The 13,226-nt window shown below is 36.5% G+C and overlaps 1 protein-coding gene across 1 annotated transcript in view; it reads right to left on the reverse strand.

Annotated features, from left to right (window-relative positions):
* The window catches only part of LOC102986434 (bifunctional heparan sulfate N-deacetylase/N-sulfotransferase 4), a 157,222-nt gene that overhangs the window by 28,385 nt on the left and 115,611 nt on the right, over positions 1-13,226 (reverse strand). The window contains exon 7 of the mRNA XM_028491537.1: positions 9,102-9,225. Within this exon, the coding sequence (XP_028347338.1) occupies positions 9,102-9,225 (124 nt within the window). The remainder of the gene's footprint in view (positions 1-9,101; positions 9,226-13,226) is intronic.

Raw genomic sequence — 13,226 nt, forward strand, 5'->3', positions numbered from 1 at the left:
TGCGCATCCAGAGCCTGTGCTCCGCAACGGGAGAGGCCACAACAGTGAGAGGCCCGCGTACCACAAAAAAAAAAAAAAAAAAAAAAAAAAAATCAAATGCAAAGAAAAAATATTAAAAGCCACAGTGAAAAGCAACAAATAACATAAAAAGGAATCCCCATAAGGTTAACAGCTGATCTTTCAGCAGAAACTCTGCAAGCCAGAAGGGAGGCAGGACATATTTAAAGTGATGAAAGGGAAAAACCTACAATCAAGATTACTCTACCCAGCAAGGATCTCATTCAGACTTGACGGAGAAATTAAAACCTTTACAGACAAGCAAAAGCTAAGAGAATTCAGCACCACCAAACCAGCTTTACAACAAATGCTGAAGGAACTTCTCTAGGCAGGGAACACAAGAGAAGGAAAAGACCTACAATAACAGACCCCAAACAATTAAGAAAATGGTAATAGGTACATACATACTGATAACTCCCTTAAAAGTAAATGGATTAAGTGTTCCAACCAAAAGACACAGACTGGCTAAATGGATACAAAAACAAGACCAGTATACATGCTGTCTACAGGAGACCCACTTCAGATCTAGGGACAAATACAGACAGAAAGTGAGGGGATGGAAAAAAATTTTCCATGCAAATGGAAATCAAAAGAAAGCTGGAGTAGCAATTCTCATATCAGACAAAATAGACTTTAAAATAAAAACTATTACAAGAGACAAAGAAGGACACTACATAATGATCAAGAGATCAATCCAGAAGAAGATATAATAAGTGTAAATATTTATGCACCCAACATAGGAGCACCTCAATACATAAGGCAAATGTCAACAGCCATAAAAGGGGAAATCGACAGTAACACAATAAATGTAGGGGATTTTTAACACCTCACTTTCACCAATGGACAGATCATCCCAAATGAAAATAAATGAGGAAACACAAGCTTTTAAATGATACGTTAAACAAGATGGACTTAATTGATATTTATAGGACATTCCATCCAAAAACACTTTCTTCTCAGGAGCACATAGAACATTCTCCAGGATAGATCATATCTTGGGTCATAAATCAAGCCTTGGTAAATTTAAGAAAATTGAAACTGTATCAAGTGTCTTTTCCGACCACAACGCTATGAGAATAGATATCAATTACAGGAAAAAAATCTGTAAAACATAGAAACACATGGAGGCTAAACAATACACTACTCAATAACCAAGAGATCACAGAAGAGATCAAAGAGGAAATCAAAAAAATACCTAGAAACAAATGACAATGAAAACACAACGACTCAAAACCTATGGGATACAGCAAAAGCAGTTCTAAGAGGGAAGTTTATAGCAGTAAAATCCATTTCAGAGAACAAGAAACATCTCAAATAAACAACCTAACCTTACACCTAAAGCAATTAGAGAAAGAAGAACAAAAAACCCCCAAAGTTAGCAGAAGGAAAGAAAGCATAAATATCAGATCAAAAATACACGAAGGAAATGATAGCAAAGATCAGTAAAGCTAAAAGTTGGTTCTTTGAGAAGAAAAACAAAATTGATAAACCATTAGCCAGACTCATCAAGAAAAAAAGGGAGAAGACTCAAATCAATAGAATTAGAAATGATGAAAAAGGAGAAGTAACAACTGACACTCCAGAAATACAAAGGATCATGAGAGAGTACTACAAGCAACTATATACCAATAAAATGGACAACTATGAAGAAATGAACAAATTCTTAGAAAAGCACAACCTTCTGAAACTGAACCAGGAAAAAATAGAAAATATAAACAGACCAATCACAAGCACTGAAATTGAAACTGTGATTTAAAATCTTCCAGCAGACAAAAGTCCAGGACCAGATGGCTTCACAGGCGAATTCTATCAAACATTTAGAGAAGAGCTAACACCTATCTTTCTCAAACTCTTCCAAAATATAGCAGAGAAAGGAACACTCCCAAACTCATTCTACAAGGCCACCATCACCCTGATACCAAAACCATACAAAGATGTCAGAAAAAAAGAAAACTACAGGCCAATATCACTGATGAACATAGATGCAAAAATCCTCAACAAAATACTAGCAAACAGACTCCAACAGCACATTAAAAGGATCATACACCATGATCAAGTGGGGTTTATCCCAGGAATGGAAGGATTCTTCAATATACGCAAAGCAATCAATTTCATAAACCATATTAACAAATTGAAGGAGAAAAACCATATGATCATCTAAATAAATGCAGAAAAAGCTTTCGACAATATTCAACATTATTTATGATAAAAACTGCAGAAAATAGGCACTGAGGGAAATTACCTCAACATAATCAAGGCCAAATATGACAAACCCACTACCCATATCGTTCTCAATGGTGAAAAACTGAAACCATTTCCATTAAGATCAGGAACAAGACAAGGTTGCCCACTCTCACCACTATTATTCGACATAGTTATGGAAGTTTTAGCCACAGCAATCAGAGAAGAAAAAGAAATAAAAGGAATCCAAATCAGAAAGGAAGAAGTAAAACTGTCACTGTTTGCAGATGACAAGATACTATGTATATAGAATCCTAAAGATGCTATCAGAAAACTACTAGAGCTAATCAATGAATTTGGTAAAGTAGCAGTATACAAAATTAATGCACAGAAATCTCTTGCATTCCTTTACACTAATGATGAAAAATCTGAAAGAGAAATTAAGGAAACACTCCCATTTACCATTGCAAAAAAGGAATAAAACACCTAGGAATAAACCTACCTAAGGAGACTAAAAACCTGTATGCAGAAAACTGTAAGACACTGATGAAAGAAATTAAAGATGATACAAAGAGATGGAGAAATATACCATGTTCTTGGATTGGAAGAATCAATATTGTGAAACTGACTATTCTACCCAAAGCAATCTACAGATTCAATGCAATTCCTATCAAACTACCAAAGCAATTCTTCACAGAATTAGAACAAAAAATTTCACAATTTGTATGGAAACACAAAAGACCCTGAAAAGCCAAAGCAATCTTGAGAAAGAAAAACAGAGTTGGAGGAATCAGGCTCCCCAACTTCAAACTATACCACAATGCTACAGTAATCAAGACAGTATGGTACTGGCACAAAAACAGAAATATAGATCAATGGAACAGGATAGGAAGCCCTGAGATAAACCCACGCACATATGGTCACCTTATCTTTATAAAGGAGGCAATACTATACAGTGGAGAAAAGACGGTGTCTTCAATATTTGGTGCTGGGAAAACTGGACAGCTACATGTAAAAGAATGAAATTAGAACACTCCCTAACACCATACACAAAGTAAACTCAAAATGGATTGAAGATCTAAATGTATGGCCAGAAACTATAAAACTCTTAGAGGAAAACATAGGCAGACCACTCTATGACATAAATCACAGCAAGATCCTTTAGTACAATGAGATATTATCTCACACTGGTCAGAATGGCCATCATCAAAAACTCTAGAAATAATAAATGCTGGAGAGGGTGTGGAGAAAAGGGGACCCTCTTGCACTGCTGGTGGGAATGTAAATTGATACAGCCACTATGGAGAACAGTATGGAGGTTCCTTAAAAAACTACAAATAGAACTACCATATGACCCCGCAATCCCACTACTGGGCATATACCCTGAGCAAACCATAATTCAAAAAGAGTCATGTACCAAAATGTTCATTGCAGCTCTATTTACGATAGCCAGGACATGGAAGCAACCTAAGTGTCCATCAACAGATGAATGGATAAAGAAGATGTGGCACATATATGCAATGGAATATTACTCAGCCATAAAAAGAAATGAAATTGAGTTATTTGTAGTGAGGTGGATGGATCTAGAGACTGTTATACAGAGTGAAGTAAGTCAGAAAGAGAAAAACAAATACCGTACGCTAACACATATATAAGGAATCTAAAAATATATATATATATGGCTCTGAAGAACCTTGGGGCAGGACAGGAATAAAGACGCAGATGTGGAGAATAGACTTGAGGACACGGGGAGGGGGAAGGGGAACCTGGGATGAAATGAGAGAGTGTCATGGACGTATATACACTACCAAAGGTAAAATAGCTAGGGAGAAGCAGCTGCATAGCACAGGGAGATCAGCTCGGTGCTTTGTGTCCACTTAAAGGGGTGGGATAGGGAGGCTGGGAGGGAGATGCAGGAGGGAGGAGATATGGGGATATAGGTATACATAGAGCTGATTCACTATGTTATACAGCAGCAACTAACACCACATTGTAAAACAATTATACTCCAATAAAGATGTTAAAAAAAAACCTTCTTATTTGAGGACATAGTTTTAAGCAATTACATAAGGATTAAAAATGGAAGAACTGAATAGACGTTTTTCCAAAGAGGAAATGCAGATGGCCAACACGCACACGAAAGGATGCTCAACATTGCTTATCATCAGGGAAATGCATATCAAAACCACAATGAGATATCACCTCACACCTGTCAGAATGGCTATCATCAAAAAGAACACAAATAACAAATGTCCGTGAAGATGTGGAGAAAGGGAACCCTTGTACATTGTTGGTGGGAATTTAAATTAGTGCAGCCACTGTGGAAAACAGTATGGAAGTTCCTCAAAACTACCATATGACCCAGCAATTCAACTCCAGGGTATATATTGAAAATAACCAAAAGCACTAATTCAAAAAGTTACATGCACCCCAATGTCCATAGCACGTTATTTACAATTGCCGAGATATGGAAGCAACCTATATGTTCATCAACAGATGAATGGATAAAGAAGATGTGGTATGAATATGCAATGTAATACTATTCAGCCATAAAAAAGAACAAAGGTTTGCCATTTGCAGCAACATAGATGGACCTGGAGGGCATTATGCTAAGTGAAATAAGTCAGAAAAGGACAAATACTGTATGATACACTTACATGTGGAATCTAAAAAATACAACAAACTAGTGAATATAGCAAAAAAGAAGCAGACTTACAGATATGGAGAAGAAACTAGTGGTTACTAGTGGCGGGGGGAGAGGGGCAATATAGGGGTGGGAAAGTGGGAGGTACAAACTATTGTGTGTAAAATAGGCTCAAGGATGTATTGTACAACACGGGGAATATAGTCAATATTTCATAATAACCATAAAAGGAAAGTAACCTTTAAAAATTGTATAATTTTTTTTAAATAGGGAAACTATACAAAATAAATTATTTCTAACTTGAAAAAAAAAAAAGAATTTTTCAAGTACCTCACAGGATAGACTGCTAAACTATTTACACCTTTGTGGAAAATTTATATAACATTTTCCTTTCACTGTTGGTCTCTCAAAATGTATTGTTCCCTGTGTCATCCATACTAGATGTAATTAAGGAATTATTCTTATCTTGATTTGTATATATTAAACTTTTATGATATGTTTAAAATTCCTGAGAATAACATGTGTTCTCTCAAAAAAAAAATAGCAAATTTATGTTTGCAAACTTGAATGCAAAATTCTTAAACTGAGATTAAAGTGCACAAAAGAGGAAAATGTCAGAATAGCTATAAAATACTAAACAGATTAGGGCCTAGTTGCTTTCCTCCTTTTTAACTTCTGCATGATTTGTAGTATGTGTAGCAATGTGAACACATTATAGTCTATCCAGAGTAATTAAAGAGATATTTCCTGCCAGTTGATCCTGTGGTGCCTCGGCAGGTTCACTCTTCCATATGCTGTGGGAACATTCCTCTGTGTGTAGATTATGGAACAGCCACTATGGAGAACAGTATGGAGGTTCCTTAAAAAACTAAAAATAGAACTACCATAAGACCCTGCAATCCCACGACTGGGCATATACCCTGAGAAAAACCATAATTCAAAAAGAGTCATGTACCAAAATGTTCATTGCAGCTTTATTTACGATAGCCCGGACATGGAAGCAACCTAAGTGTCCATCAACAGATGAATGGATAAAGAAGATGTGGCACATATATGCAATGGAATATTACTCAGCCATAAAAAGAAATGAAATTGAGTTATTTGTAGTGAGGTGGATGGATCTAGAGACTGTTATACAGAGTGAAGTAAGTCAGAAAGAGAAAAACAAATACCGTACGCTAACACATATATAAGGAATCTAAAAATATATATATATATGGCTCTGAAGAACCTTGGGGCAGGACAGGAATAAAGACGCAGATGTGGAGAATAGACTTGAGGACACGGGGAGGGGGAAGGGGAACCTGGGATGAAATGAGAGAGTGTCATGGACGTATATACACTACCAAAGGTAAAATAGCTAGGGAGAAGCAGCTGCATAGCACAGGGAGATCAGCTCGGTGCTTTGTGTCCACTTAAAGGGGTGGGATAGGGAGGCTGGGAGGGAGATGCAGGAGGGAGGAGATATGGGGATATATGTATACATAGAGCTGATTCACTATGTTATACAGCAGCAACTAACACCACATTGTAAAACAATTATACTCCAATAAAGATGTTAAAAAAAAACCTTCTTATTTGAGGACATAGTTTTAAGCAATTACATAAGGATTAAAAATGGAAGAACTGAATAGACGTTTTTCCAAAGAGGAAATGCAGATGGCCAACACGCACACGAAAGGATGCTCAACATTGCTTATCATCAGGGAAATGCATATCAAAACCACAATGAGATATCACCTCACACCTGTCAGAATGGCTATCATCAAAAAGAACACAAATAACAAATGTCCGTGAAGATGTGGAGAAAGGGAACCCTTGTACATTGTTGGTGGGAATTTAAATTAGTGCAGCCACTGTGGAAAACAGTATGGAAGTTCCTCAAAACTACCATATGACCCAGCAATTCAACTCCAGGGTATATATTGAAAATAACCAAAAGCACTAATTCAAAAAGTTACATGCACCCCAATGTCCATAGCACGTTATTTACAATTGCCGAGATATGGAAGCAACCTATATGTTCATCAACAGATGAATGGATAAAGAAGATGTGGTATGAATATGCAATGTAATACTATTCAGCCATAAAAAAGAACAAAGGTTTGCCATTTGCAGCAACATAGATGGACCTGGAGGGCATTATGCTAAGTGAAATAAGTCAGAAAAGGACAAATACTGTATGATACACTTACATGTGGAATCTAAAAAATACAACAAACTAGTGAATATAGCAAAAAAGAAGCAGACTTACAGATATGGAGAAGAAACTAGTGGTTACTAGTGGCGGGGGGAGAGGGGCAATATAGGGGTGGGAAAGTGGGAGGTACAAACTATTGTGTGTAAAATAGGCTCAAGGATGTATTGTACAACACGGGGAATATAGTCAATATTTCATAATAACCATAAAAGGAAAGTAACCTTTAAAAATTGTATAATTTTTTTTAAATAGGGAAACTATACAAAATAAATTATTTCTAACTTGAAAAAAAAAAAAGAATTTTTCAAGTACCTCACAGGATAGACTGCTAAACTATTTACACCTTTGTGGAAAATTTATATAACATTTTCCTTTCACTGTTGGTCTCTCAAAATGTATTGTTCCCTGTGTCATCCATACTAGATGTAATTAAGGAATTATTCTTATCTTGATTTGTATATATTAAACTTTTATGATATGTTTAAAATTCCTGAGAATAACATGTGTTCTCTCAAAAAAAAAATAGCAAATTTATGTTTGCAAACTTGAATGCAAAATTCTTAAACTGAGATTAAAGTGCACAAAAGAGGAAAATGTCAGAATAGCTATAAAATACTAAACAGATTAGGGCCTAGTTGCTTTCCTCCTTTTTAACTTCTGCATGATTTGTAGTATGTGTAGCAATGTGAACACATTATAGTCTATCCAGAGTAATTAAAGAGATATTTCCTGCCAGTTGATCCTGTGGTGCCTCGGCAGGTTCACTCTTCCATATGCTGTGGGAACATTCCTCTGTGTGTAGATTATGGAATCAATATGTTCAGAGGTTAATTCAGTGCAAGGCGTTAATTATGCGTGTAACCCTCTTTACAGCTCATCACTTCTCTAACCCTCAAATGTTCTAGAAAGAAATAATAAGAGCAATTAAGAATTCATATAAGACACTTATTTTCCTTTTTGACCTGTGTTATTATATTTCCCAAATGTGAAGTGGTGAAAAGTCTCATCTATATTCCTGCTTAACAATTTGTGTTCCATTTGAGCTCACAGATAAAATTGCTGCTCTGCTTTCAGTAACTTGCACGCAATTTCAAAATTCATTTAGTCTTTTTAAAGTAAGGTAGAATAGTGATCTCCTAGGTGCAGAGTGGACACGGCTCTACTCAGGATGGGAAGTCAAATCTGCTCACTGGCATCGCTCCTGCCCCCCTCTCCTCCTAGCTGCATCTTAAAAGAATGAGCCTTTTATGAGGACATATTCACGTGTAATATTGACACAAGGTTACATGATACAGAGGTATGCATTGAGGGGAACTTTCCTCAGGGGGGGATTTGGAAATCAGGGCCATATTTTCCTTAGAAAATTGGGATAGAGCTAGAAAAAATCCCGAGTGAACATCAGTTACAATACCAGGTTTATTCTATTTCAGTTTAGGCAAAATACTGTGATTTTGAAATTTTCATAACTTAAATACAAAGTAATTTTCCTCTTATGCACATGTGTGACTAGCAGTAATATGATTTTGGAAACGCTCTGTTATTGGCATGACAAATATCAGCTTATATTATAATCCAACATTTACATTCTATGTGATTAATGAAGATACATGTCATGGACTATAAAATAAAACAACCCACTGATTTATTTGTTTTCTCAAGAGTCATTGTGAAGACAAATTATGTATTTAGTTAAAAAAAATTCTAGGCACAGTAAAATAATAATATGCTTAAGGAGAATTTTAAATATCCTCATGAATAATGCTGATGAAAAATATTCCATAATCCTCTTTATTCAATCATATTAATTTACCAGAAAAATATTATTATTGCACTGTCCAAATCAAATTATAGGCAACACTGATTAAATATATCATTATAAATTAATTTCTAATTCACTATGGTAGAACTGAACATACATTTATTCTGTAATTATGTAGATGCCATGCATACATCTATAATTGCTCAGCTGTGAACGAGCATGTGTTAATAATGGACTTTACTTTTTGTTATTTTTCTTACCAGTCAATTCCCTTGTGGTAGTTGTTGCCATTAAAGAATTGGACTTCTTCAAATGTTTTGGGGCTGGGGAGATTGCTGATGATGGAAGGGTGCATAAGAAGAAATAAATAAAGTGCTGTTGTTCCTATTACAAAACAGGAGGCAACAGGTTATACAGCAATAAAAGAAGAGACATATATTGTAACAAAATTTTTGCTCAAAAAGTAATATGCAAAAGACCAAATCATTCCAGTATCAAAATGATTTCCTAAAAATCATTGAGTGCATTTCATGTGGCAATGATTTGTGTTCTTATATTAGTCTTCATGATTCTATTGACCTAAACACTTCATTTAATATGAGGACATAGTCAAAGTCAAGCAGACTGGTAGATAATACAGCTAGGGGAGAACTTCAGAAATCAGGTGGTTCAATTTCCCTCCTGGAGTCGGATGAGTGGCAAAAGTATCAAAGACATCGAGCACAATACCTGAACCTCAATTAATATTATATTCAGATCAGTTAAATTAAATCAAACTATTCAAAAGATGTTGACCTGTGCAACTCTGTACAAGTTGCTGTAGTAATGATTGACAATAAATCTTGATAAGAAAAATACATTTGTTGACCTCGATAGACTTAAAGTGTAACTGTGGACTTGAGTCAAGTAAACAGGTAATTGCAGCGTAGTGAGGGAGGTTCCATGATAAGAGCAGAGTGTTTTTCTAATACCTGAGAAAATGGGTGATTTATACTTGGGAAGTCAGTGAAGACTTCCAGGAGGAAGCATTTTTTAAGGTTGTACCTTAAAAACGTGTTTCCAGTAAGGCTGAAAGAGGAGTGCAGGATTCTGGAAGATGGCCAGTTGCATGTTCTACCCTGACGAGATGGGACAATCAAGTCTGATAGCTGAGACACTAGGCTAAACAGACTGTCTGATAGAACCCACTAAGTGTACATATCACAGAAGGCACAAATGTCACCTCTAAACCTGAGTCAGGCCAGAAACTGAGGACCACAGCAGGAAGGGTCATGAAGTGACTGGCTCTCATAAATCAACACTTCCCTTATGGAAAAGGTTATTTCTTTTGTAACGTGTTGCACCCAGGAGATTTTGTTGGATTTCCCAGCCCTAGGAGAGCTTGGAATGAGCTACGCAAGAGGGCTGGCACAACAAAAATGATAGTAGCTGGGGATCTGGAAGCAGAGAAGATCATCAGAGAATTGTGTATATAAAGGAAAGTAACAACAGATCTCAGGGGACCTAAGAAATCCAGAATGGGTGGCTCCTAGTGAAATGTGAGGACAAAAATTAATAAATGCCCTTAAGGAGATTTAATTACTAATTGCAAAACATGTTTAAAATGAACAAATATGGAATCAACTTATATAAAAGTAACAAAAAATATTAAAGGAGTCAGAACTGGTTAAGAACTAAATTAGAGGCCCAAACTACAGAAGAACTATCTCAAACACACTGAAAAATTTAGACGTGAAAGTTATGGGGGGGCAATAGCAGTCTTGGAGAACTGATCTGATTTTCTCCTGAAAATAAAAGGAGTTCAAAAAGGAGAAAATGTGAGAGGAGGAACAAAAATCTTCCAGGGAGAGGAAATCAGTTAGAGGTGGAGTAGTATAGAATAGCAGCTGGAAGGGAATAGGGAATCCAGAAGATTTCTTTCTAAATACTTTTTAGAATGGGGCCTACATAAAAATATTTACTTGATGATGAGAAAGAAGCTTGTGTTTGTGTGAGAGAGAGAGACAGAGAAAGACAGAGACAGAGAGAGACAGAGAGGGAGATTTTTGAGACACACAAGAGCTGAAAATATTAATAGGTTAACACCCCTGAGATGTTGAGATTGGATGGATCGAGGGCAAAGTACAGGGATATTTTTGAATTATTGCTGAATATTTTAAAATGAATACTCTATAACCTCATTTGGTAGCATGTACAAATGTTTAGCCACCCTGATGGGCACAGAATTGCACCCAGAGCTCCCCTGGGCTACAGAAAGTCAAAGCCTTTATGCTCTGAGCCATACACCTTCACGCTGCCAGGAGCAGGAGGGATGTCCGGAGGCCTCTGAGAGGAAGGAAGGAGAAAGCAATTTCAACGAGGGACCGTAGACACATGGCTTGATGTCCATATGATCAGCCATAAAATCTGGGCCCATGGCCTCAAAATGTATATTTACTTTATTATTGCCTGTGCTTTCATCTATCCTTGACATTCATTTTTATCCACTGTCTTTGATATAAATATTTTGTAGAGGAAGTTTCTCACACGTTGTAATGCTCTAAGAGAAACTTTGTTCTATTTTATGTATAACCTAGTTCTTTTTAGTTTTACCAGAGTAAATGTACCAGGGTAAGTCAGTCAGATTGTGAGAAATCAATATTGACAATGGGAAATCTGATCTTCTAGAAGATTTAAGGCCAATGAATTATTTTCAGATTTATTGTGCTAAATTCAACCCTTTTGGAAATCCTCTCCTACCCTAGTGATATCAAAATTTGACCCAGAACCATGAAGAATGCCCATGTGTCCACAGGATTCTAGTAGGACTACGGTGTCAACTTTGAGTGCCTTAAACCCAGGCCTGCCCCGCTACCTGTCTATCCTCATTCACTGCCCCACTGTTAGCTGATAGAAATTTTTTCCAGGATTCAGCAATGAGGTGGGATATTTCATCTTTCCATTCTCACCTCAGAACAACTGAGCAAATAAGGGTTTGAGGACCACTTTTATATCTCATGTTTATTACAAGGGATGCATGGGTCAGGTTTAAGTTATTTAAAGACAACTTTGCATTAAAGGCCAGGTTCTTAGCATTTATCTGTGCCCATCCTCCAGGGAATTTACAGCCTCTGACAGGGAGTTTTGCCAACTGAAGCAATAGTAGAACAAATGAAGACTTCAGACTTCTATGATTGAATGGATTTTAAGAATTATCACAGTCATTTTCACACTAAGATAGCATTTTCATGTCATATAAAATATCATCCAATTCTTTTAACTTGTTTGTTTGTCTTGGGAAGGCCAAAACCAGCTAAAAGCTTTATCATTTCCACACTGGTAGGTCAAATATTAAAATCTAAAGGTATAAGTTATTGTCTGTAAATACAAACAGCAAAGAAGAAAACTAGATCTTTTCTTACTAACCTGTAGTGTTCTAGCAGATCTAAGAAGTAGTAATATTCAATGACAAATGATAGAAGATATGACTTAAATTTTTAGCATGATTTTACAACATAGGAATGTTTTGTTTCGTTAGTAATCATTCCAGTGTTAGAACTGCTGTAAGGGAGTTGGTAGAAAATTAATGCACATTTTAAACAATAGCAACAACAAAAGTGGTATATCTGAAAATATGTGCTGCTTTTTTTCCCTCCCTGCACATGTAACTTACTATTGTAATACAGTTATATTCATGGAGGAAGAAAAGATTTCAACAACAAATATCTAATAGTCTGGAAATTTTGCCCACAACCTTTAAAATGGTCTACATGCTTGTATTATAAATGTCTTCATCTGGGCCAGTCCTATTTATTGTGACTGCTTGTTTTTTTGTGTGTTTGTTTTTTTCGGTACGCGGGCCTCTCACTGTTGTGGCCTCTCCCGTTGCGGAGCACAGGCTCCGGACGCGCAGGCTCAGCGGCCATGGCTCACGGGCCCAGCCGCTCCGCGGCATGTGGGATCTTCCCGGACCGGGGCACGAACCCGTGTCCCCTGCATCGGTAGGCGGACTCTCAACCACTGCGCCACCAGGGAAGCCCGTGACTGCTTGTTTTGTGTTATGGTTTGTGTACTCACTGATGGAAGTGCTTCTAGTCAAAGTTGTGAATTCAAAATACAGCAACTCAATAAAAAGTTTAATTAATCAGGACATGAGCAAAGTATATAAAGCTGTTGCACGCTGAAGAAAGTATAAAACATTCTAATTGAAAGTGTAATCTCATTGGTGAAATACTTTCACTCTCTTTTACTACATTTTTATACACTTGTCCTTCAGCACATGAGAAAATATCAAGGGGAAAAAAATGCCTGATGAGCCATAGGTGTATCAGAAAATAAGTCCAAACCATATTCATACATAATGATTATTTGGAAAACAAACAAACCACACAGGTAGAATATTTGAA

This window comes from Physeter macrocephalus, chromosome 7 (assembly GCF_002837175.3).
Source record: "Physeter macrocephalus isolate SW-GA chromosome 7, ASM283717v5, whole genome shotgun sequence".
Classification (NCBI taxonomy): Eukaryota; Metazoa; Chordata; class Mammalia; order Artiodactyla; family Physeteridae; genus Physeter; species Physeter macrocephalus.